The sequence below is a fragment of the Hippocampus comes genome, unplaced genomic scaffold (assembly GCF_001891065.2).
Source record: "Hippocampus comes isolate QL1 unplaced genomic scaffold, H_comes_QL1_v1.1 scaffold174, whole genome shotgun sequence".
NCBI classification, from domain to species: Eukaryota; Metazoa; Chordata; class Actinopteri; order Syngnathiformes; family Syngnathidae; genus Hippocampus; species Hippocampus comes.
In genome coordinates, this window is record NW_017805983.1 from 9,021,702 (window position 1) to 9,047,589 (window position 25,888).

General features: G+C 39.9%; 1 protein-coding gene across 3 annotated transcripts in view; it reads right to left on the bottom strand.

The window, feature by feature from the left end:
- plch2a (phospholipase C, eta 2a) overlaps window positions 1–24,624 on the bottom strand; it is a 127,007-nt gene extending 102,383 nt beyond the window's left edge. Inside the window, exons 1-2 of one of the 3 annotated variants that reach the window (XM_019891116.1) lie at window positions 24,432–24,624; window positions 18,045–18,629 (exon numbers count right to left, since the gene is read on the bottom strand). In XM_019891116.1, the coding sequence (XP_019746675.1) occupies window positions 18,045–18,198 (154 nt within the window). In that variant the 5' untranslated portion in view covers window positions 18,199–18,629; window positions 24,432–24,624. Of the gene's footprint in view, window positions 1–18,044; window positions 18,630–20,437; window positions 20,611–24,431 lie in introns of those variants that run through there. The other 2 variants (XM_019891115.1, XM_019891117.1) reach the window with 2 other exon arrangements.
- Between the last annotated feature and the right edge of the window lie 1,264 nt (window positions 24,625–25,888).

Consider the following 25,888-nt stretch of genomic DNA (forward strand, 5'->3'; position numbering starts at 1 on the left):
AAACATCATGGTCATGCAATGGCTGCATACATGAATTAAGCAAGAACACAAAATGTTTTCTTCTGCTGAAAATGTCTGAATGGTAAGACCGGCAGGGTTCATTATTTTTGCAATTGATTGTTAAGATTAATTCAATATGTAATTTCAGTCAAATGTAGCAAATTACATTAATTTTAATCATTCATAACACATTGACAAAATGTTTGGTCAAGGTAGAAAACCCATTCCGCTCACTGAAAGATCATGAACCGATGCGACTGAAATTCACCAAAATTATGAACTAAACCAGCACAAAGATTCCAGGAGAATGTCCTTGGACAGACACTAAACATACCATACAAAGAAAAGAACACTTTACCAAAACATGGACAAACAGCTGCTCAGTGATATCCTGGGGCTGCTTTGCTATGTCTGGCATTGGGTGAACTCAATCTGTGCAGGATACAATAGTAGACCCAAGACATATAAAGGCATTCTGAAATGAAATGCGCAGCCCACTGTCAAAAAGCTTGAGCTACATGAAGCCATGATCACATGGGTCGCGCCTCCTCCACAGGATAAAGACTCACACACATAGCTGAAAACACCCAGGGATGGCTCAAAACATAAAAAGAAAATGGAATACAAGCATTATGAAGTGGCCTTTCTAAACCCTTTTCTACAGTATATCCTAGTCAACATCGTGGAAGGGTTAAAAAAAAAAATCCAGTCTGGAGAAGGCAGCACATTTGAACCTGAGACAACCGGAGCAGTTTGCACACCAAAATATCTGTCAACCGGCACAGGAGTCTTCTTGAGAGTTGCAGAAATTGTTTGATTGCAGTGATTGCTTCAAAGGGCTGCGCAACAAAATATGAAGTTCAATGTACCATCTTTCTTTGTCAAATTTATTTGTCGTCTAACCACGAATATAAAGCAAATCCTGATGTCCATGTGTTCTATTGTCAGTCGTGTCAATTTCAGTTATTTCTGTGAACATTTCTTCTTTCACCAGAAGGGTATCAACCATTGTCCACATGTGTATATAATTGGGGGATCAAATTCAGTGCCATCCAGTAACACGCAAACCATCATTTCATTTTGATGGCCTCAAGACCGTCACATGATATTGTTTCTGCTGGAATTTGGTTCTTTAACAGGCTGTAATGAGGTGAATTAGTGTTAGCTGATAACTGCACTCCTTCACTCGCGAGGACAGCGCATTACTGCTGATCGCCGCAATCATGTTTCAGCACGCTATAGTTCTCTTTGAAGGCTTTCTAGATTAATGAGCGTTCATTTGCAAGTAGTCAGCACCTCTACTGCATTGCATCGCCTTACGCAGAAGCTTGATTGTACAAGTATCAACGGGGTGTTTGATAAAATCGCATCGATGATGCGCAGGTGAGGCAAGGTAATAATAAGATGGCTTTGAAATCTTGACATCTTTGTAGGAAATGGGGTGGTGGGGCGAATTATGTAAAGGTTTGCTAATGTGAGAGACACAATCCTCCATCTCGCTGGATGAGACGGAAATACGGAACTGCTTTTAGACACTCATTTAAGAACAAAGAATAAAAGTTCTCCAGATATCTAAGGTTCATTTTTAGGTTGATTCATCAAATCAAAATGTGACACAACAAAATAAACTCCAACCAACTTGGCAGAGCTGGACCCAGACTAACCCCAAGGGATAGACGTGGGAACTACAGCTAAAAGCTTTCGATGCAAGTGTAGCGATCAAAATCTCTTCTGAAACCCAAAATATACGCATGTATGCTTACGCATAGTTTACTGTGTTTATCCCGCTAACGTTGCATTGATGAATCCGCTTGGTCATGGAAATAATCATTTTCCTGGTTGTGTTTATGAGATAACATGTATCCTTGTTTCCTGAACTTCGGATCAGTTCAAAATGTTTCCAGCTGAGGCACGAAAAGTGATGCAATTTAGGAATTATGAAATGCACAAAGGCCTCCCCTTTTTCCACTCTCGCCCTCTCTGCTCTCTCCACTCCAACATTTTCAATCTTTTTTTTTTTTTTGCTGTTTTGCCTGTTTTTTTGGTTGCACTAAGTCCCACTCGAAATCTCTGGCTTTCGACTAGCCTGATTCCTGGTTTCTAATCCTTTAAACCAGCGGTCCCCAAACTTTTTCCTGTGAGGGCCGCATAAGCTTTCGCTTCTGTGATGGGGGGGCCGGGGTCAGTCTGGAACAGAAAAAGGGTGACCGCAAGAGTACGGAAATGTAAAAATGGATTGTTTCCAGAAACCCACACAAAATGAAGCCGCCTCTTGACAGATGAGACTGACAGACGTTTCTTTGCGCTGAAAGAAACAAAAACAAAAACATCGTTTGTCCACTTTGGGTTAAATACCCTGCATTCTATTTTTCTCTTACCGAACCTTTTCGCCATGATCCCGTTCTCTGAGAGAGGGGCCGGTTTCGGATTTTTTTTTTCTGGCGTTGCCAGATAACGGCACAGAAAGATGCACCAAATGTCACCTTATTGTATCTGTGTTTATGAAATAGTTGCTAATTAATAGTTAATAATGAAAACGGTTCAGAACTAAGGAACATTTTATTGCAAAAGCCCAACTTTATGATCAAAGACAAATCCACATCAATGAAAAATAAATCAAAATACTCTGTGGTATTTTCAGGGGGCCGGACCAAATGCGGAGGCGGGCCGGATCCGGCCCGCGGGCCGTAGTTTGGGGACCACTGCTTTAAACAATCACACACGTGGCAGGTTAGGCGTGACAAGCCGGCTGCCGGGAGCACAAACTGAAGCATTAAGCCGGCTCTGCTCCTGGTTTGAAGGCCAGGAAAACCATCCAAGGTTTTTCTGAAGAAGCTCCGTGACCGCACAGCCACAAGAACGCTACGAAGCTCTCGTTTTCCTGCTTCCAACTGCCTCATTTTCCCTTTTGATTTTTCTTTTCTTCTGCAAAAAAAGTCAAAGTTCCTTTCACCTGCTCATCATGTGAGACTCCGCTGATGAAACCTAAGTGCCAAATTTGCACCCACTAGGCCCAAGTGGAGGAGGTGAAAGATCTGAACGGTAGCCAATGTTGTGCATTTCATAAAATCCGCCACTGTCACTATAGTCATCATTACCACCTTCTATGAGACTCGTTTCTGCATTACGTCCCATTCATTTCTGATCTTTTTTTTTCTTCCTCCATTTAGGCATAGAATAGGATCTTGTAGTATGTCTCATATGTTTCAATAGCTGTAGTTAATAAACATTTTTCATATTCAGAAGTCAAGCGTTAGTTGTGTGCATGCGTGTGTGTGTGTGTGTGTGTGTGTGTGTGTGTGTGTGTGTGTGTGTGTGTGTGTGTGTGTGTGTGTTTGGGTAAAGTATTAACCTCTATTTTGGCATAAGAACTCCCAACTTGAAGCCTCTTGCATATTTCAAGACTGATTTAATGAGTTTTTTTGCCAATCACCCAATACACGATCCAAAATTTGACATGGAGCCCCGAAAGGCAAACAGTCATAATGCAGGTATTTCTCCTGGTCCCTATTAAATTAAATTTCGACACTCTTCCAAGCGACCCCTATTCTTGCCACAAAAAGGTTAGCATTAGTGTTTGATAGGTTTCACATATCGTTTCCGTGTAGTTGGCAGTATTTGAAATACATTGTAGGTGACGTGTCTACGTGCCACATACACACAGCGTAGTCTATGAAGTGCTGCCTCAGTGAGTAAAAATAATCTTATAGTCTTTATGGTGCTCATCCCCCCCCCCCCCCCCCCCCCCCTCGCACATGCTGGGCTCTAGTTGCAATAGTCAGGCTGCAGCCCTGGTTGTCATGGTAACAAAATCAGTGCAGTACATTGGGCCGGGTAGACAGTTGCTGACTTGCAATGCACTATAATTACTCTGGTCAGCAAATGTTTACAAAAAAATTCAGTCAGAACTACAACTACTACCAATCATCATCATCATCACATTAATAAAAATAATCATAATAATCGGTGGATAAGTGGTTAGCGCGTTGACCTCACAGTGCAGAGGTACCGGGTCATAGCTATAAATGACAATGGTTGGTAAAATCTGTGTTGCACAACTTTTGTAGGTCAAACCTTAAAAATAATGAAACTATATTTTAAAAAATCTGATGTGCAACAAAAAAAGAAAAGACATTCTTGAAATCTGGAGCAGAAATAGGTTTAGGGACACATAAGCCATCTCTGGTTAAAATTTACTGTTAACCGATGTTTTTGATCCTTGGAGTATTTTCATGAAAGGATGCCTCCTTTTTGCAACACCTGGGTAATGTTTTCAATTTGTCAAAAAAAATTAACATGTAGCAGACTTCTTGGGTAAATGATCGTCCAGCTTTCTCCCGTGTGTTTGTTCAGCCATTGGTCTCATTTATTCACATGCTCCCTTCCGCCATTTGTCTCGGGTCGCTCATTTGATTGGTTAATTTTCCAATTGGAGCAGATTAAGCACAGATCGCTGTGTCACCACAACTGCGAGAAAAGCATGCACTGAGTTTTCTGTGTTCACTTCTAATCAGATGAACCTCAGCGAGAGGGAAATTTAACTAGCGTTTGAGTAAAACAGACTAAAGGGCACTTTTTTGAAAGCGTTGTTCTAAAAGCACAGGCCAATTAGCAAAAATATAAATTGTTGTCCATTACTATTAAGACTGCTGACGTCTTCATTACAGACTTATTTCTTCGAAGGCCACCGTTGTTTATGACCATGGTGTTAGCACCGACACCTTCTGAATAAAATCATATAAATACAAAAGTAATGGCACATATCACCTCCAAAATATAATGTGACAGCAAAACACTATGTGGTCTACCAACCCAGTCGGATTGTGATTCATCATTTTCAGATAAATTGGCAGGTAAAGTGGCTTTCGACGAAAACTTGAGAAATACGCTAACTGGCAGTGGGGCGCAGGTGGACGGGCTCACCTTTTTGTGACTCTGAGTGAGAAAAAAGTCAAACTTGTCTCTGCGATGTGGTTGATGATGCATTGAGGTTTACTGGCTCCAGCGTTTCTAGTTGTTTGTGCTGGCATTTCTGTGCACAAACCTTATACTGGCTGAAATGTTTGCTGCTGCCAGTGGGAAATTATTGACAACTATCCAGATGACTTGTGACATGGCTTACACTATGTCTCCCAGTAATAAATGTGTTATGAGTTGTTAATAATCAAGTCTAATGTGTCAGTTAGAATTGTCAAGTAGTAAGTCTTTTTTTTTTCAACAAAATAACAGTACGGGTACATGGAACTACAATATACTGTAGTGGCCCGAATATAAGACGGCCCTGATTATAAGATGACCCCCTCTTTTTCAAGACTCAAGTTTGAAAAAAGACTTTTTGAACACCAAATTCATTTTTATACAGAAAATAATTACAGTACATCTGAAACAAATGGTTATAACAATATATTTGAGAGAAAAAGCATGTTATTTTGCCTCATTCAAATCTTAAGATCTCAACATTTAAATATGTAAACTAAAGTGCAATCACGTTCGTAAATGAATGACTTCTGGTTTTTGAAATTTAATTACATCATAACTTTTCCTCAGCTGCCGGTGAACCTGGCCAATCTTCGACCCACTTTTCTCCAGATTGTCACTACATTTCTCCATTTTTCTTATCTCTTCTATTATTTTCTTCTCTTTTCTTTGTTACCGCTATTTTTATTTTTCTTCTTCGTGCTACCGCTATTTTTATTTTTATTCTTCATGACAGGGGTTCACTTTGGCCTGGGGAGTCAAGTTCAGCATTCGCTTCAATGATATCTGGCACCATCTAGCGTCGTGAATGGGTTTAATGTCTAGACCCCGAATATAGGACGACCCCGACTTTTTCAGTCTTATTTCAATGCAAAAAATACTGTCTTATATTCGGGCCAATACGGTACCTTCATTGGTCAGCAAATGGATCTTAGTGACATACAGAAACTCGATTCTGCGATATTTTACACATATATTTGACTCACTGGTCTTTTAGGACACTGCTTTTTCTTAGCAGTTCAGAATTTATACTCATACCCAAGCCTATTGTGCCCATGAGTTTCATATGCTCTAAATCCAAACTGGCAGCAGTCATCAAATAGTTTGTCAGCATAACGGTTGTATTGCCGCCAAGCACAGCTGCTGCTCAATCAAAAGAAAACTGTGAAACGACTGCATGATAAACAATGCGCTAGTTTTGTGTGCTCCTTGATTATTAATGACCGCTTTAGATGGCCTGACTGGTGACAGCAACCAATGAGGAGGGATGCGTTCAGAAAGTGTGAGAAATAATTATGCATAAATGTGGTTATTTTTTTTTCCTAACTATGGGGGCAGATGGATCCGCATGTGATCTTCATCCCTGTAAGCTGAAACTTGACCGGTCAAATGAGCCTATGGGAAATCGGGTAGTGCTTAATGAAGCCCGTCAACCGACATTAAGAGTTGTCAAAAATGGACAAATGAGCCGTTTCATGCTCACCACCATTTTGCGTCAATAACACTTGGCTGCGGCGAGCATCGGAGGTGGCTTGATGCCTGAGTTAATGTTGCAAACAAGTCGGTCCAGTGAGCTGAAGAGCTGCGCGATGATGAACACACGCTGAACGATGGAGGAGGTGAAAGATCTGAAGGGGCATCTGTGAGGCAGTTATTCACACAGTCTGAGTTTATGCACTCGAAAAAGCATTTAGTGCAATACAAAAATATGTTGTGAACTCCGTTCACCGCAGTATATTGGAATAGTGATTTTTCTTCCTTAATGTAAAGATCACATTGCATGACCACAACAATAAGTACATGGACACAATCGAAATCAAATAGCAGTGTCAAAATGATGCCTTTTGTTGATGGGTTTTTTTTTTTAATATATTTTCCAATTGCCATATTTATTGTTTCCTCTTTCCACGTTTACTTTATCAATGCGTCCCACTCTATGTATTGGCAGCAAACTAATGCTAGGATTCTCTATTACTAGTCAGCAGGTATTACAGCTCATTTTATTTGGAAACTCTTAAATAGCTATCAAGGTTTTAAGGTTTCCCAGTGGAACTCAACTGCTTGTTACTGTACATTTAAATACAGTTCCTGTATAATGCACTGAGTTAATTTCATTTTTGAAATATTGTAAATCAGGAACAGAACCACATCCTCTCCATTCAACAAAGCTTTACTGTCGTGTACAATTTGATGAGGAGAATTGTGGTCCAAACTGGGATTTTGTAAGATATTGTAACAGGCTATTACTTTGGCTGACGCATCTCTCCGGTACCACAAAGTAAATGTGAACCATCCATTCCACTGCTGGACTCACTGAAGCCTGATGCGCTCATCAGCTGCACAAAAATAGTCCACCGCTGTCCTGCTCATTACATGCTGAGAGACTACTCCACCGTGATGAATAAGTGGATATTCATGCCATTACGAAAATCGGCCATCTTCATGTTGAGGACTTTTTACATTGGACATGCGCCGCTCCGGTTTTATTTTTTACGAGAGGGAAGGTAAAGGCAGTGTGAAGATCGGAGAGGAGTAAAACCAAAGGCCTCAGGGGAGGCCTTAAAAAGATTTGAATTGAGCATTACGATCATGTTGGTTAAGAAGTTGGAATAGCAACAAATCACTGAGGTCGCCTCAAAGGTGCTCTTCTGTTTAAAAATTCAACTGTGCGGCCATGCCTTATATAACCTCTTCTATTATGGGGGTAGGATTAGAGTTAGTATGTTGAATGTATTCATGAGATTGGAGGAAGGATAAGCATAAAAAAAAAAAAATTAAAAAAACATGTTTAATCTTTTTGTTTTAATAGTTGTCTCTTCGGCTCTCCTTGTACTTCCTCCATCCCCTTTGTGGGGCAATCGAGCTCGGTTAAAATGTACCTGCACAAAATGAAGAAACAGTGTACAAATAAAATGTTCTGCAAGGTGTTGCTCCTTATCTATATGCACCTGTTTATCTTTTTTTGGAGTTTTCAGCACGGAGCAAGGCATAATTAATCACATTTTCAGTGAATAATGGTATTGGGCAAAACAAGCCATTTCATTCAAATTATAAATGATAAATCGATGCAAAATGAAACAAAATTCAATCATAAACAGCCCGTCTGGGCACTACAAACCCAAAGACCCACGCAACACTACTTTCTTGTATTGCAGCTGTTGATGCAAACTTAAGAGCCGGTGCGGCTTGAGGTGCTTTGGTGATAAACAAAGTCTTTGTTGCACAACTTGCACAAAAACGGAGTCTGCTCACGCTTTCATTCAACAAGTTGGTTTTTTTTTTTTTAAACTCCCATCAAGCAGGCCAAACAATGCGGTCTTACTTCTTGCCAGTTGTTGGTGTTCTGGCGGACTGATGTGACTCAATGCATCTCAAGCATCAGCCTTGTCAATGCCCTAGAAATTAGTGCAAAAGGTTCCAAATAGCCCAGACCACAAAAATGGAGAAGGCCTCGAAAAAGCTGATGGAAAATTTCCGCTACTCAGTTGAAGCGTCTTGCGGGCGAGGCAACGCATTGCAAGTGCGAGGGAACGCTCCTCCGACATTTTCGAAGACATGTCGTCCAGAATGACTCTGTTCCTTGTTTTCATACCCTCATTTATATGTAATCAAGTACAGGTCTTTTTTTTTTTTTTTTTTTTTTTTTTTTTTTTTTTTTTTCCCAAACGAACTAAACTGTCTTTGACAGAAGAGATTCTGCCCTCAGTGAGAGTACTGTACCGGTTTAAATAAATGACTACATCAGAATGTCTTGTTGGCTTCAGGGTGGGTTTAACACTTCAGATTAACACTTGCTCTGATTGAATATAGCGGGGTGGAACTAGAGAAAGGAGAGAGCAGAACATTAAGAGCATTGATTGATTCACTGAAGTGGGGTGCCGGCATTCAGGCCATTGGTAGAACTCATTTACACTACTTTTGAGATGGAAAATTAGACTTCAGTTGAAGTGCTAAAGATTTCATTTGTGGGACCACGGCTGCTCGATGGTGACGTTTGTTTAGATCAAATGGATCAGAGTGCATTTGACTAAAGGTGTTGATGAAAACGCTATTCAATAACGGTTAACCTTGAATCATTGTGAAGCGGTGTCTCTCCAGGAGGGAACATTTGAGGCCCAAATCACACTTTTTAATAACTGAAACAAACATTATTTTATATTGGCTAGCAAAACTGTACATCAACTCTTTGTTGGATCTGGATAAGCTGCAGGTTAGAACAATACAAGTACAACTGCTGAACAGTACACATGACACACAAGCATAAAGCCCGAGCTTATCTGCAAAGAGCAGATGGAGGCTCATGTGCTTCTTCGAGTTAATGTGTTCCAGTGTCTTGTGCTTTAATTTGTCTGCAATATAAAAACAATGCTTTAAATTTTTGCTACGACATTTATTTCTTTGATACTAACCGAAAAATAAAAATGTCTCAGAAGAACTGGATATGCCTGACTGACACATTGCTAATAATGAGCAAAATATGGAACACAAACTAAACCAATGAGTGAAAAGGGAACTTGACAAAAGTAAGAACAAATACATTCTCTGGGTTTTATTTCGATGACAAAGACACCGATCGCTCAGAAGATCGCTATCGACTGAGACACACATTTGTTGCGTGCTTGTCATTTGAGGAAGAGTAAAACCGCGTTGCATTGTTCTGAGAAGTGTTTGTGATGTTTCGCTCATGTATCTAAATGTGGAATCCAACGTGTTAGAGATCAATCTCAGTACAGTTGCACACCACTTAAAACTATAATACTGTAGTTAAAATATCATTATCATCTTATTTCATGGCTCACTAGCTGTGCAAGAAGTGGCCCAGCCTTGGGTGTGTTGGCTTTAAAATGTGTCTTCGTGGGACTTGTAAATTTGGATAATTATTCAGTAGATTTTTTTTCTTGTTTTTGTTTTTTTTATCCTCGCACAAAGTCATGAGAGATTGTTCTCCTTTGTACTTGCTCCTGCCATTCCCGCTTTCTTCAGCTGCAAACCTTGACATGGCAATGTGATCAAAACTGAGCATTATCGTAATTACCAACAGGAACATACAGTCCGTTGAGCTCGTGGCCACTCATCTACCACTGTCGCAATTTGGTATGTGCACAACACAGGTCACGGTTGCATTTGGAACATGTTAAATGTCATTTCTAACAGTACAGTTAAACCATTATAGAGTATCACCATTTTTAATAACTTTGAAATATGAGAGACCCCACACATGCCGAGGGGGTTGCTGTGTGTTATTTCTACTCTTACAGTATGCAGTGTATTGGAGAACACAGAACACCACACACTTAACTGCATGTCCACTGACAATCACCAGTCTCCTCGCCCAAACCAGATGACGATCATTGTACCAGGAGTGACCTGTGAGAGGCAGCATGCGGCCACTGGGCAAATTTGAATAGAAGAAGCTCGGCCACTGTGAGCTTATTTGTTCATGACATCGCCGTGGCAGACTCTTTTCTTTGTCATTTTCATTGTGGTTAATTTGATCGTGAGAAAGGGAATCGGTGTAAAATTCCGCCCAGTTATTGCTATGAGTTTGTCTGGCTTAAATTCCAATAAGGTTTGGGCAGGTGCTGACATTTGGACTTAAGTGCTTTTATGATATGGAAAGAAAAAGACAAAACACCTTTTATAATGCATTAGCAATATGTACTGAACAATGTTGGGGTTTTTTTTTAGACTTGACTGTATGTTTGAGCAAAATTTGTTGGCAACCAATCCACATAAACAACCTCAAGATGCCTATTGGGATACAATGTGGCCATCATTAGTAACGACATATCCATCTTATTTGACTGCACAGGTATACCATGTTTGCTGTATACATTATCCTTTTTATGCATTTGATGTTGAAATTACTCACCTACCATGGTACACAGAATATTCACAACATTGCAGCCAATAATATCTATGAATAGTATGGCTGTGAACTATGAAAAACTGTTGTTCCTATGATGGTGTCTTGCTTTATCTTTTACGACTACAAAGCTACTCAAATGAGGAAGCTGCGATTAAATGTAGTCTCTTCCATTTCCGTGTGTGTGTGTGTGTGTGTGTGTGTGTGTGTGTGTGCCCAACCATCCACACATCTGCGCGCACACACTCCATTAAGAATCAGGGTTGTTGTCTCCTGCTGCCGCTCGTCTCTCATAAAAGCAATGGTGCAGCTGAGGACAATTCTCTTTCTGTGCTCCACTTGCAGATGCTGCGCATCCCATCCCCCCCAGCCATGCAGAGACCTCTCCCTCACTTTCTTACTTACTGTCTTACTTTCTGCCTCTGCCTTTCTCTCATGTCCGTTTCATATTTCATGGCCAACCCAGCGTTCCTCGCTCCTCGTCTCTCTTTTAACACTGGTCATCTTTGGGCAAATAAGTGTCAGAAAAAGAAAAAAAAATATTTGAGGAACTCAATTTTACAACCTCACATTGTCGGCGGAAAGGAGCCCGACATCTAAAATTTATGTACCATCAAAAGGGTTGTGACAAACCCCATTTAAAGGGGGCAAGGATGGATAAAATGCTCCATAATGCTATTTTTCTCCTGTCCCACCAGCCAAATGACCAAATTGAATCTCAAATAAAATATTTTTCCAAAAGAAGGAGTAGAACAAAGGTATCTCCTCTTTTCTATTTTTCACATTTTTATAAAATAGTTAGCCTTGATTGAAGGTCTCACTCTATCTCATGCAACCCTGTTATGCATGTGAACACAATAAGGCAATTCTTTTTGAACTATTTCTTGACGTATTTAGTAAATTTGTCTTCTTGGTTAGCAGTAGCAGCTAGCTAAAAAGACAGCTTCTCCTCCTGAGTAAAAGCTAACATTTGTCCGGATTTGGAACCCCGTTACCTGCAACGCTGATACTGTGTTTACAGTGTCAGGTATTGTAAACATCAAATAAACGATCATCTATTTAATCAAGGTATCAATGTGCCTGCTTCGCTATCCAGCTACATTGATCCCGCTGGACTAGTTCACATATCGACCCAATATCATAATTATTGAGCAATTTAATTGACAAAACAAAAGAATTTTAAACCCCAGATTCTTAATATTCTTTTTTTTTTAATTTGCGAATGAATGTTATTTTTTTTTCGCTTTTCGCTTGGACATGTCATCTCCGGACTGTGCCAGGGATTTATTTCAAGCACGGAACAATCCTGCCAGTGAGGACGAGTAGAATTTTAAGACAACACGATACCTTCGCTTGTGTGGAAACAATTTGACAAGGTGGTTGCCATGTATTGTCTTGGTAAATGCGGAGTGAAATGTAAGGGCAACATGAGAATTTGTTGATGCCTCTCGGCCGGTATCACAAATGGCAGCAAACCTGAATGATTCAACAGCGGCGGCTGCTGTCCTAGAGCGTGGGACACACAAAAAGGTGATGCTGCCTTATTTATCTCAGAATCATCTTTATCTTATCAAATTGTATCAAACTAAAAAAGCAATAAATCGCTTTGTGTCGAATCGCTAGGCCTCATGTTGATACAAATCGTCTTGGTCAAAAAACATATCATGACACCCCTTCTCCAAACCAGTCGCCAATCAGTCACGGATGTTAGTAGTTTTATTTCCTTTTCTATAGTATTTCAAATTCATATTCTATACACACACCGAAGTTTAGTTGGGTAGGTTTTAAACTCACCTCCTAATTAGAACTGCATTAAAATTCATCAAATTAATGCACACATTACACTAATAGTCTACAACTTTCCTTTATAACCTAAAAAAAAAAAAAAAGTCCCCGGAGCTTTGGTTGTTGTATGTGGGCGAGATCAGCATTTTCAAGATGCTCTTTAATATTGCATATCATGATCATTATCCCTCCCTATCGCCTCAGTACAGCACAGAACTCACCACCCCAAGAATCACTCCATATTATGTACATAAGGATATTTTGCAATTGCGCCGCGCTATATTATTCATTAGGCTCTCGCATATGGCGGCTGGCAGATGGCAGCACTGGAGCCAAAGCAAGATGGAATGCGCCATTGGTGCTATTTGGCTTGGATATCGCTGATAATGAGTGTCAATGTAAAGAGAGTGTCCTCAGGGGAAGGAGGGGTTGCGGAAGAATTAAAGCGCAAGTAAATGGGTACGCATGCGTGCACAAACAAACGAGACACAATGTTACATTTTAAAGAATCGACATCAGCATAAATGGCGCCCAAATATTTTAGTTGCAAGACTATAACACACACACACACACACACACACACACACACACACACACACACACACACACACACACACACACGCACACGCACACGCACACAAACAATATTATTGCAGCAGAATGTTTGTTACCAATCATTTAATTATGTGCTAAAATGTAATTAATTCTCCTTTGTTTTCAAAAGGGCTTCATATAATCTGTCCCATTTAATAATGATTACCACAAAATATTTCAGACACTAAAATGTGATTCTCAATTCCAAAGACACATCCATCCATCATCGATGTGCCCTTATTCTGGACAGATCACCCATCAATGCCAGGCAACAGACAATACTACAGACGCAATTTCACTCTGACCCATGAAACCGCATGCTCATCATTCATACTTTGACAGTTGTCAAATCTTGCTTGCCCCAGGGACTAAAATATCCACTGACCCGTTCTCCGTTTCAAAGGGTTAAAATGCAGTGTTTCCCTACTCCAGAGTAACCTGAAAGTAGGTGGAGGACAAAGGTTTAGGGTTAGTGGGTAGGGTTAGGGTGATGGTTAGGGGGTTAGGTTTAGGGTAGGGTTAGGTTTAGGGTTGGGTTAGGGTTTACGGGTTCAGAGCTAGGATTAGGGGGCTAGGGTTAGGGTTAGGGTTGGGGGTTAGGGTTAGGGTTAGAGCCGGGGGGTAGGGTGAGGGTCAGGGTTAGGGTTAGGGGGTTGTGTGAGGGTTAGGGGTTAGGGTTAGTTCGCTCATATTTTTGCCTTTGTGAAGATAAACGAATTAGAAAATGGATGGATGGATGAAAATGTATAACTTAAGTCAGGCTCTCTTTCATGGTTAAACCTAAATCTAGAAGGGCCTAAATCAAGGATGGTTAACTCTGGTGTTTGAATTTTTAGAATTGCAAATATTCATCTCAATTATTAAGCCATTTATCAAGCCAATTATCATGGAATTCATTGAACTTTATACCTTTAATTACTCCATTAGACATGGCCCACCCATGACATCTAAGTGCTCCTTTCCACCCCACAGCTCCTTCCTCTTGCGTCATGTCACCGCTCCACATGACACAGGACAATTAATTATGATAATATTTGACATGCAGCTGCATGCTCATCATTCACACTTTGTACATGACAGTACAATTAATTACGATATTTGAGTGTCACCCAACAGGTAAATACAAAGTGGTCTGTTGTGTCGGCAGTGCATCTGTGCCATGGCGCAAATGCCGGTGACTTCTGATTTTCATTTCAGCACAAGGCTCGCTGCGCATGTTAGTGAATTTGGCAAATCTGTCTCCACCAAGCTGGATGAGCTGGCACAGCAGAATGAGGATCTTGGAGAATCTCCTGGCAGAGTGACATTTTGGTGGCAGAAAGTCCGTCGACTGATAATTGATTTTTGCTAACTGATGCTCAGGCCACCTGTAGGTGTAAGTCAACATCGGCACAGGGTAAACAGCTGGTCTATCTATCCATCCATCCATTTTCTGATCTGCTTATCCATACGAGGGTCACGGGAGTGCTGGAGCCTATTCCAGCTGTCATCAGGCAGTAGGCGGGGGACACCCTGAACTTGTTGCCAGCCAATCGCAGCGCACACAAGACAAACAAGCATCCGCGCTTACACTCACACCAACGGACAATTTAGAGTAGTCCATTAATCTGCCACACATGTTTTCAGAATGTGGGAGGAAAGCGGACAACACCCACGCAGCCACGGGGAGAACATGCAAACTCCACACAGGAAGGCTGAAGTCAGAATCGAACCCTTCACCTCTGCACTGTGAGGCCGATGCGCTAACCACTGGACCACCCGGCCGCCACAGCTCGTCTCATGCGACATATTTCTTTCACTAATATGTGAACAGTAGGAATCAAAACTTCTGAATTGTTGTATATTTTTAAATCATCCCATTGGTCGGCACAGCGCGTGTGTGTGTGTGTGTGTGTGTGTGGGGGGGGGGGGGGCGAGTCTACAAATTTCTTGTTATAGATGTGTCATGTTGAGACTCAATTGTATGACTAGGGAGCCGAATTTAAAATGAATCAAAGGAACTACTCTGATTGGCTATATTGAAGCCGGATGTGGTCACTTCGACAGCAGCGCAGCCTTCCTTTACGCAGATTTGCCGACTTCCACATCTACAAAATTACCAACATCTGACCCAACCCACAGATTTACGACGTATGCCAAACAGGATTTAAAACGGTCTTGAAAATAGCACCCAAGGTATGTAACATTTTATTTCATTGTGATTTTTTGGTGTTGAACTTTCAGTGCACTAGTCAGATGGGTATCAGGTACACAGTAAACAACATTCAACAAATACAGAGAGTCTCTGGCTAACAGATGTTATAACTAGTGACGTGCTTTTGGCAGTACGTCAAACTTGTTGAATCATTTGAAAAGGCATCATGTGAACGTGACTATCAGTGAAGCAGCAGCACGTTCTTCAGATCAAGCCAAAGCAACGACAACAACCATCTTAACAATGGCAACTGATTAAACTGTTGTGCTTCTCTGCATTGTTCATTACTTAAAAAGACAAACTGCTGACACTGATCCACAATGATTTTGTTTATATGAAAGTAAGTTTCAACCAAGCATCTTTTTTCCGACTTCAAAATGCTTTTGCTACATACAGAAATATAATGTCATGTTTCTGGAAGTTGAATTCCTAAATGCAACACAATAATCTCTATATTTTTTCACATAAAGGTATGAAAAAAGAAACATATATGCTATGGCAAAAGAGTTTTGTAGCTCCCGGGGTTTCTTTCTTTCTGTGGCTGCAGATCCAATTGTTTTTTTCAGTATTTAAGGTTGCCGACCCCTGATATAGCCAAACATTATTACAATGAAGGTAATGTTGGTAATACGCTTGTCTGTATGCTTTTAACCGTTTCATCATTAGTCTTACGACAAAGCGTGGAATATACACTTTCTTATTAGCAGTGAATTTATTTTTACAAGAAGACTGAAAAAATGTTTTCCTTGTTTTCCAGTTGCTTGTTATGTGCTTGCACTGGCTGTCATTCCTGTGTCTTAGCTCAGTGGGGTCTAAGGCTCTCCTGCTCCTCCTTCTCCTCCTCCTGTCATGTGCTCACCTCCTTGCAGCATAAATAAATAAATGGCCATTCCATCCAGTCAACAATTGTGTTTGGTTTTTGACATACTTTCTACTGTGCGTGTCTTCCGACGCCCAACTGAGCCATATCTTTCACCATCTGTGTGTATCTGACGAAATAAACACTCAGCGACAGCTTTAAACAATCAAAACAAGACAAAAAATAAATAAATGCTGCTGGCTGTACTGGTGGTGTCACAATCAAAATAACAGAAACTGATAAACACTTCAGTTTCCGAGCATCTCAACGACGATTTGTTGGCATACTTTAGTAATGTTGCAATTGTTATTCCACAGCTTTCGTAACCTTTGTTTGGAGACCAGTTCACATGCATTTGGTTGTACAGGTAATAAAGATTTACTTGTGGTGACAATGTGACCCTGGAACAGATTATTTCTGTTTCCATTGTTTCTAATGTGGGGGCGAGGGGTGGAGTTGGTTCCACATCTTGACCAACATCATAGCTTGGAATGTGACGAAACTCTGAGCTGTTGCTGTAAAGAGTCAAATCACTATGCTCAAAAAAAGTGAATATTTTGATTCTTCCTCTGTTTTGTCCTTTTATTCAGAAATGCAATGTACTACAAATTTTGAAATGTGATGTGTTCCCTCTACAGGACGACAGAATGAAAAGCTCATTAAGTTATGGTCATACTCTGCCACCCAGAAGAAAGGCTGCCTATTTGGACCTAAAGGCAGATCCAGTTGGGTTCTCATTGAAAGAAGAGCATTGCACTGCCCCCGTCTGGTTACAACAGCCAAGCGCAGAATATCACTACATAATTTCTACAACATACTCCCATGTATGGTGGTCCCCAGATGTCCAGAATTTAGTCATTTGTTCCCTTTGAGTGATGGAATCAAGGGTGTCAACAATGCACAATCAAGAGAAAAAAAATCAAGTGGTTGTACCAATGCAAAGAAAACAATTATTTTAAACTGTACCGATGGGGACCGTTTTATGCTCAAATGTATTCTGTTGTCCTTGCTTGGCTTCAAACTGAAAGATATGGTTTGGTTTCACCATACCGTATAATACGAAGCAACATATTCTGTCTGACAGTTATCACCGTTAAATCATTACCCATAAACCTTCCTCTGAATAAGAATGTTAGCATTACTGGTTAGTTTGGAATAAATTCTAAATAGTGAAAAAAACCAAATGTTCCTTGTCCTGTCGTGACTGGAACAAATATTACTCTGGTATTAATTGACCCTCCTGTTTGCATTATCCGCTCTGTACATAAACGGGCAGATGTGAACGTTTGACTGACAGGTCTTTAAACATGCTGAGACTAAGCAGATGGCTTTCTATAACATTTAAAGGCAGTCTGATGCTGAGTTTAAATTGGAAGTTTTAGTCATTTATTCATTCACACGCATTAACTGAAACAGGATGCGTCTTGGTTGTTACATTGGGAGGATTAGCCTCAACTTGGCAGGGTTGTGGGTACTTGGCCCATGCAAGAGTCTACAAACAACTTAGTATCGAGCAACTTCTTTGTATTGACATCACAATCCAGTTTATGGGGAGTATAACGCTAGAGCTAGTTGTTCAAAATTGCTGGAGAACAGAAAGACAGTGTTATGTTTGTCGCATCAGACATTATTTGAATGTAGCTCACCACATGACATGATAGTTACTGGATGTACAGGAACACTTATGAAGAGTGGCGCACTTCATAAACGAAACCAAGCCAATCAGCATCCAGCTCATAGCTGAAGGAGAAAAAGAGGTGAAAACTTACCAACATTGATGACATTGGCTGACAAGAAGTGCTTGCAGGGTAGGGTGGCCACGCTCAGGAAGGAGTCGCCATCCGTGGTCATGGTTGTCCCTGATCTTAGCGACAGGTTTGGTGATTCATTCACTGTCGAAAATCCTGCTGCTTCAGGCTCCATTAATAGATGGTCGTTAAGGTTGTGTGACAAAAGTTGGTGTCAAAACAATGGTGACACTGTGTTCTTGAAGCGGACCTCACTTCCAAAAAAAAAATCCAGTCAGTTGATGCAAGTTAAACAAGAATAGAGCTATTTGGTAGTTATCTTCACTGGGAGAAAAAAAAATTAAAAAGGCTGAGCCTGAAAATGCTTTGTTCTCCAAACTGAAGTTCATCTGCAGTATTAGCCAACATTTGCTAAGCGCATTCCCATATACTTGTCAAGTATCTGATGGTGAGAATGGTAATCCTTGTCGAAGTTAAGAATCACAAAAAGGACGCTTAAAAAAAGGAAACAAAAATGAGGGTTCTTTGTCTTTCATTTGTGATATTCATGGTAAACTTTTTGCTCTGAAGCCAGAGAAGGCAACTTCATCAAACTGCTCCAGTTCCCTGCAACACAGCCAGAGTGAAACAATACAAAAGGAGCACATTAAAAATATTATTAAAACAAGTACATCAACAAATCTAAATATGCCATTTGTCAAAGGATAAATAATCACACAAAATCCAAATGTGCTGTATCAGCAGCAAATTGAAAACCAACAGTGGGCTATATAAAGAAAATAACATGACATACTTTAATCTACGTCTTTATCAGCTACAGTATGTTACACTCGTTTACAAAGTTCAATGGGAAATGGTTAAGAAAAAAAAATGAGGAAAAACATAGCATCCATTGAATAATCATCTATCCATTTTCTGATCCGCTTTATCCTCACAAGGGTCGCAGGCGTGCTGGTGTCTATCCCAGCTGTCTCCGGGCAGTTGGCGGGGGACCCCCTTAACTGATTGCCAGCCAATCGCAGGGCACACATAGACGAACAACCATCCGTGGTCACACTCACACCTAGGGACAATTTGGAGTGTTCAATCAGCCTGCCATGCATGTTTTTGGAATGTAGGAGGAAACCGGAGTACCCAGAGAAAACCCACGCAGGCACGGGGAGAACATGCAAGCTCCACATAGGAATGCTGGAGCCGGAATCCAACCCTGCACATCTGCACTTTGAGGCGGACATGGTAACCAGTCGACCACCGTGCCGCACTGGAATAATCTTAGAATAATGATCACTTGAATCATATGTTTGGCATTCATGACATTTAAGGGTAATGTAACTTGTCAGAAGAGTTGAAATAATATTTTTGAGTTTTGGGGTGGCAGTTAGTGGTACATTTACAGCTTTAAATTTTAATGTAGGCAATTTCACACATTTTAGGAGGTCTTAAATTGGAACAGATTCAAAGAGATTTAAAATCTTTTTACGAATGTGATACCAAAAAGACTTTGTATTCTTTTGAGGAAATATGGGAAGCAGACAAGTGTGATGGTGACAGCTTGAAGAGTGTGAATCTACAAAAATGACACATATAATGCACTTGGTTATGTTCCAAGTGAATAGCCAGGGAGAGTCAGATTAAAGGCCCATGGAAGGTTGTGCAATACTGTTTTTTTTTACTCACAATGCATTGGTGTTTTAGATTAACGTTTAGATTTTATGTCAAAAGCATTTTGCTTGTCATGACGTCTGCTAGCCAGAAACTCAGCTGCATTGTGTTTGTTTACGGACTAAGTAGGTGTGTGGGTCGGGCGAATGGCAGTAACATTTCTTGTCCTTTACCTCAAATGTGTTAAAATTGTCTTGCATTTGGATGGGGTTCTCCGTCTGTGGCTGTTTCCTGTGTATTTAGCATGTTCTGTGTGTTGATATTCCAGTGTTTGCTTTGAACACCATTTTTTTGCATAGTTATTGGGCAGGATAATGCAAAAACTACAGAACAATTTTACCCAAATTTCTTTTGTGAAGAGGTGATGCATGGACCAAGACAGAACTGATTTGAATTAAAGAAGAAGAAGAAGAAGAAAAACCTTTATTTTGTCTCACAATTGAGAAATTAGCAATTTACAGCAGCAAAAATTATGAAAAAGAGAGAGTAGAAAAGCAAAAGTATTTGCATGCACAAAAAACAATTTCACTACAAAACACACATACAAACATAATTTGGTGTGAAATTTATACAAGTGTATATTTTTTTTTAACCTACAGGGTGATGAAATAAAATGATACAATGTTGAAAACAGAATGTAAAGAATAGATATACAGTATTAAGGTGTGTGGAAAAAATGTGGAGGAAGAAGTTAAGTTTGAAAAGACATTAGGATGCTAGACAAAAAGTTCATGTGGAGCATGGCTACTCACTTTAACGCCCCTTCACTTACCCTCCACCTTGTGTCTCTCATGAAAAGGTCAGATACGCTGCTGGAAAGCTTTCGTGGGCTTTGTGAGATCCGCCACCATGCACACCAAGTCCACACAATGAATGTGTGCTTCTGATGGAGGTGGGGTTTGCTTGGTGTGGTGGGCAGACTGGAGAGCATGTTGAGAACTGTTTGGCAGAGGTTGGTCGGCAGATAGTTTAAGGTGCAGGTCAGGGCATGTCCTTGTTCCCATCATGCACATATTCACTCTCCACAGTGTATCCCAAATGTAAACTCGTATTTCAGACAAAGATATACAATGCTAGTCATTCGTTTGAAGCTCTCTGTAAACATTATTTGCACACATTTAAGCCTCTTCTTCAGGGTCCACACCTAATTTGCGGTGAGAGATGAGGTACTCCTTGGGCTGGTCACCAGCCAGTTGCAAGGCAGATACTGTAATTGTAGGCAAATAACGCATAAGAGTCACAATCACGCCTACAGGCAATTTGTCAATGAAGCCAACATGCATGTTTTTGGAATGTGGGAGGAATCCGAAGCTCTCCCCACCCAGGAACAGAGAGGACATCCAAATGAAACACCAGAGGGCCTGATTCTAATCCAAAACCACCAACACACCGTGTAACTCATAATAATAACAATCATAATAATCATCATCATCATCATGGTACATTTTTAAAACTCATTATTTTTCAAACAAATTTCACATCAAATTATGTTTCGTGTTTTGTAGTGAATTAATTATGAAATTAAGTGTGCTTTTGAGATGAGACGTGTCCATATCAGGGGTCACCAAAGTGGTGCCGGCGAGCACGACGTAGCCCAAATAGACACCAATGATGTCTATAGTTGGGGTGGTCACTATAAAAAAATAGACCACTGTGAGGTAAATGTATCATTTTTATGTTGATATCTTTCGATCACACTTACATTAATGTAAATTTGGTGATGACAATATTTTTATAAACCTAGTATAGTTCAAAGGCCAGAACCATAGCATTCGCAAGGACAAGCTAGCAGGTAAAATGCTAATGAGATGATTCATCCCCAAATAACTCAGAGATGGTGTTATGTGTCTCCAAACATATTTTTGACGCTAATTTGAATATGTCTACTTTTTTTTTGGCACATCAGTTTTTTGGTTGACATTTTCAGTTTTTGTTTTTAAAGGGACAGTGTGTAGAAAAAATTGTTAATGTTTCAATGTTCGTGACTTCAAAAACCCATTTTTAATTTCAATAATATGAAAAAAAAGCATGTTCTATCACATCAACGTTTCTTTTTTTTTTTTTAATCTAATTTTAGGTTGAGTAATCGCTAATTATATTACAAAGAGCATGCCTCCCCTACAGAAGGCTGCCATGTTTTGCGGCCATCTTTCTGCTTCGGATACCCGAAGGGGAAAAACTTAGTCAAGCTAGTTCCTCAACATCATACTACAGCATGTGTCCTTACGCAACCTGTAGTATGACGCACTTACTTCTTCACTTGAGAAAATGTTCAAAGTCGTTTGTGATGTTATTTTGCGTGCACCTCTGCGGAAGATCTTGGTGTTCAGCTTGCGAATGATGGTCTCTCTGGAGCACCATAGTGCGCCTGCTTCAAAATTCACGCACTTCGAGTCTAGGTTATTGAATTCTATTAGTTCATCCCTACATGGCACTCAACTCTACGCACTGTCCGTTAAGTTTGACCTATAGAATCTTACACCATACGAGTTTACTATGCTACATTTCAGAAATAAAAAAATCACCTGTTCCTGAAGCTAACCGTTGATTAATAAATACTACTAAATACATACATAATAATAAAACCTGGTGTTGATGTGAAATTAGTGCAAACTGAACATTTACAATATGCATTGTTTATAAAAGTAATAATTACATTTGGGGACCTCTTGCAGTCACAAAATCTTTTAGTAACTTTCTCATGAAGCTTGAATGCATAGTGCGCTGCAATCGATCTATTTTTTGACAGTGTTTCTGAAGTTTAAAAAAAAAACTGTCAACAACACAGAGTGTGCCGCATAAGCTTGAATGCATAGTGTGCTGCAATCGATCTATTTTTTGACATAGTGTTTCTGAAGTTAAAAAAAAAAAAAAAAACTGTCAACAACACAGAGTGTGTAGCAAACCTTTATAGTTTATTTTTAGCTGACACAAACTCAAAATAGTGACTGTATTTCCAGCTTGAAAACGTGAATCTCTCTGTTTACGTCGGATGGACATGTGATGAGTCGTCAATGTGTTGAAAACAAGACACGATACAATATGTCATGCCCTCAGATGGGAATAAGAAATTAAGTCCTGTAAATACCAGTGTTTCCCTTTCTGACATGCTCCATAATGTACGCTTATTTGATTAGTGCCTTTACGGAGTACTATGGCATCCTCCTGTATTTTATTATTCATTAACTAAAGCAAATATATTCTACAGAGCAACCGCTTGTGATATTTGACAAATAACGATTGTCTGATTAGTTGATTGAAAAAATGCATTTCATTAGTTGTTCCTGGAAAAAGTACACATTTCAGAGAATAGCATCAGCGGCATCACATTGTCTCGGCGGTTGTTCACCCTTCAAAATGACTGAATAACACAATCCAAATCCAGTAAACGCGTAACACAATGATCCTCCGAGGAAAGAATTTGTTGCAACTCTACTAAATCATATTGCACTGGTTATATCAATTTGCATCGGTGCAGCATGTTAAGCATGGCTACTTAAATGAGTATTCACTGTAAAACCAAGAGCTCCTGTCCTGTGTGTCAAACAGTAAATGAGAGACAAGCCCAAGCACGGTCACTTCACCTCCCTTGCACAATTTCAGCCATGACTAAGGTTTCACATTGTGTCATGCGAAACACAATAATGTAGACACTGTGACGCCTGAAGACTTGACAGGGGCTAAAGTGTAGCCTCACAGGAGAACTACTCAACTCAACTCAATACTTAAGCATGCACAACCACTATTATTCTTTATCTTAAATAATGCAGTCATTTAGACTGTTTCAAGTGGGGTTATAAATGAGAACACACACACCTACAAGCAATGTAATAGCTGCATCATGTCATCACATACTGACCATTGCACGTTTTAATTTGAAATGTTCCTGTGCATTATTGCTACAGTAGAAAAGGATTGGACCGAATAGTCGTAGGGACACAATGTGTGCACTTGTTTTTAACCTGTTTGGAACCTTTTATTCACCAACTGCGGTCATTTAATGTAATGTATTATGTAACTCTGTAAGTATATTCTATGCCATGGGTGTCAAACTCATTTTTGTCACGGGCTACATTGTAGCTACGGTTTGTCTTGGAGGGCCGTTATGAATTTTGGGAAACCATATAAAGGTTTATCACCTCCACATATTACATACACAGCGCACAAAACATTAATGAATAACTGGGTTTAAAATCAGAAGTCAAGAATAATGACTGCTATTGTGGATTACATATGACAATTTGAAATTTTGGTTCAGACTTTAGCGAGCATCATGGAACTTGACATGCTTGATTTCCTTTCGTGGGCCAATAAAATGATGTGGCAGGCCAGACCTGGCCCCCGGGCCTTGACTTTGACACCTGTGCTCTATGCAATCTATACAGTCAATTGTCTCTGTATTTGCATTTGCTTTTAGTTTGCTTTCTTTGCCTCTGCTGTCTGCTGCCAGGTCAGCACTGCAAATGAGAATGTGTACCTCACATGTCTAAACCCAGAAAACAGGTGAGCCATGATGGTCGTTGCATGAGCTTTTTATCTGCAATTGTTATCAGATCTGCTCCATGGCAGGCAGTGATGATTTTGCGAATGTTGTTTTTTGACAGTACCAATATAAACAGCAAAAAAACACATCAGTTGACGACAAAAGATACAGTGCTCCAAGCCTTCTTAAGTGGAGGTTTTGTAGTTCAATAAACACAAAATTGCAGTGGTGTATAACACACTGTGCATCCATTTGAATCTTACCTTGCGGTTTAGTTCCAAGCAGCACATTTCTCACCCACACCAACCACCTTGCAACTAACTGAGTTGCTCGCACTTAAGGGTAAGTGGGAAATACACACTCCAGCTCCTCCTTTCTCACATGAAAGCAAAGTTCAACTTCCTGGTAAGCAGGATGGCGAACAGACTGTCCAAGGGTTATTACGAGTACTGTAGACGTAGACAGATACAGCTAAGGTGCACGAGTGGACTTATAATGGGATGTATTATGAGGCAGCTACAGTACACCTTGCTGGCTCTAGAGGAGAGAAAGGAACTGGTTTAGCCACTTTTCAGGGTGATCATTGAAGAGCTTTCATGAATGAATGAATGGATGTTCTTAACCTACTTTCACTGGTGGGAGAGCTTCTTGTGGCACATTGTAAAGAGACACAAGATACTCAGATCTTATATCAGACAGTATTCAAGTAGAAAGAACCATACTCTATTTCCACCTAAAACTCTTCTTTATTAGTAGACGAAACATAAAGTGCTTGAGTAAAAGTAAGTTCACCTGCAGAGATGAAAATATTTTAGCCATGCTGAGCTGCACTGGCAAATTGATCAGTGATAAATTATAGCCAGTGTGAATGCTCTTGCCAGAGCCTCAAATGATTGAGTGCATCGGGTGTAGTCCAGCTGTGTCTAATCTAAAGAAATTTACGTTTCAAAATACAAATAAACGATTTTCCTCATTACCATCAAAAGAAAGGTATGATGTAACATTTTATCAAAAGAACTATACCGAAAAAATATAGCACTGTATAAAAGCAACACATTTTTTTGATTGGTTTAGCAAGTTTAATTAATTAAAATTGAATTATGTGAAAGTCTTTAGACACATTGAAAAAGAGGAAAAAAGAGGAGCAATAAACTCACAGAGGTGACATCAAGTACTTTTTTAAAATGTTTTCAGGCAAAAGGGAATAAATATGTCACTCAAGGCAATGCTGAGTTACTCATGTCATCAAAAACAGACATACTATCTCAAAGTGTTCCTTTTTTCTTTTTATTACTTTATAAACGTTTGTCTTTGACCAGTTGTAACTTGTACTATTAAGCTGATGATCCCCAACCCTGTAATTGCAATAACAGCAAGAAATACAAAAAAATTTGTATTCAAGTTCTATTTGACTGTGTTTATTTATGTTTTGTTTGTTTGTTTTTCAGGTCTCCGGGTCTAGTTATTTTTTTAAATGTTGGTGGCTAAATTGTGCTCCTAATAACTGTTAGTAATAATCGTTTTTGCTCGAGATAAGTCCTTTTTTAGTTCCACAATGAGGAAATTTGCAGGATGGCATTTTCTGTTTAGGTGACAATTTCACGCTTTCAAACGACCAAAAGCAGACTTCTCATAGACCACTCCCCTACAATACAATAGTCATTCATTCACTACATGACTGTTTTCTCAATAACTCTGCCTTCGTCAAATGATAAAAGTG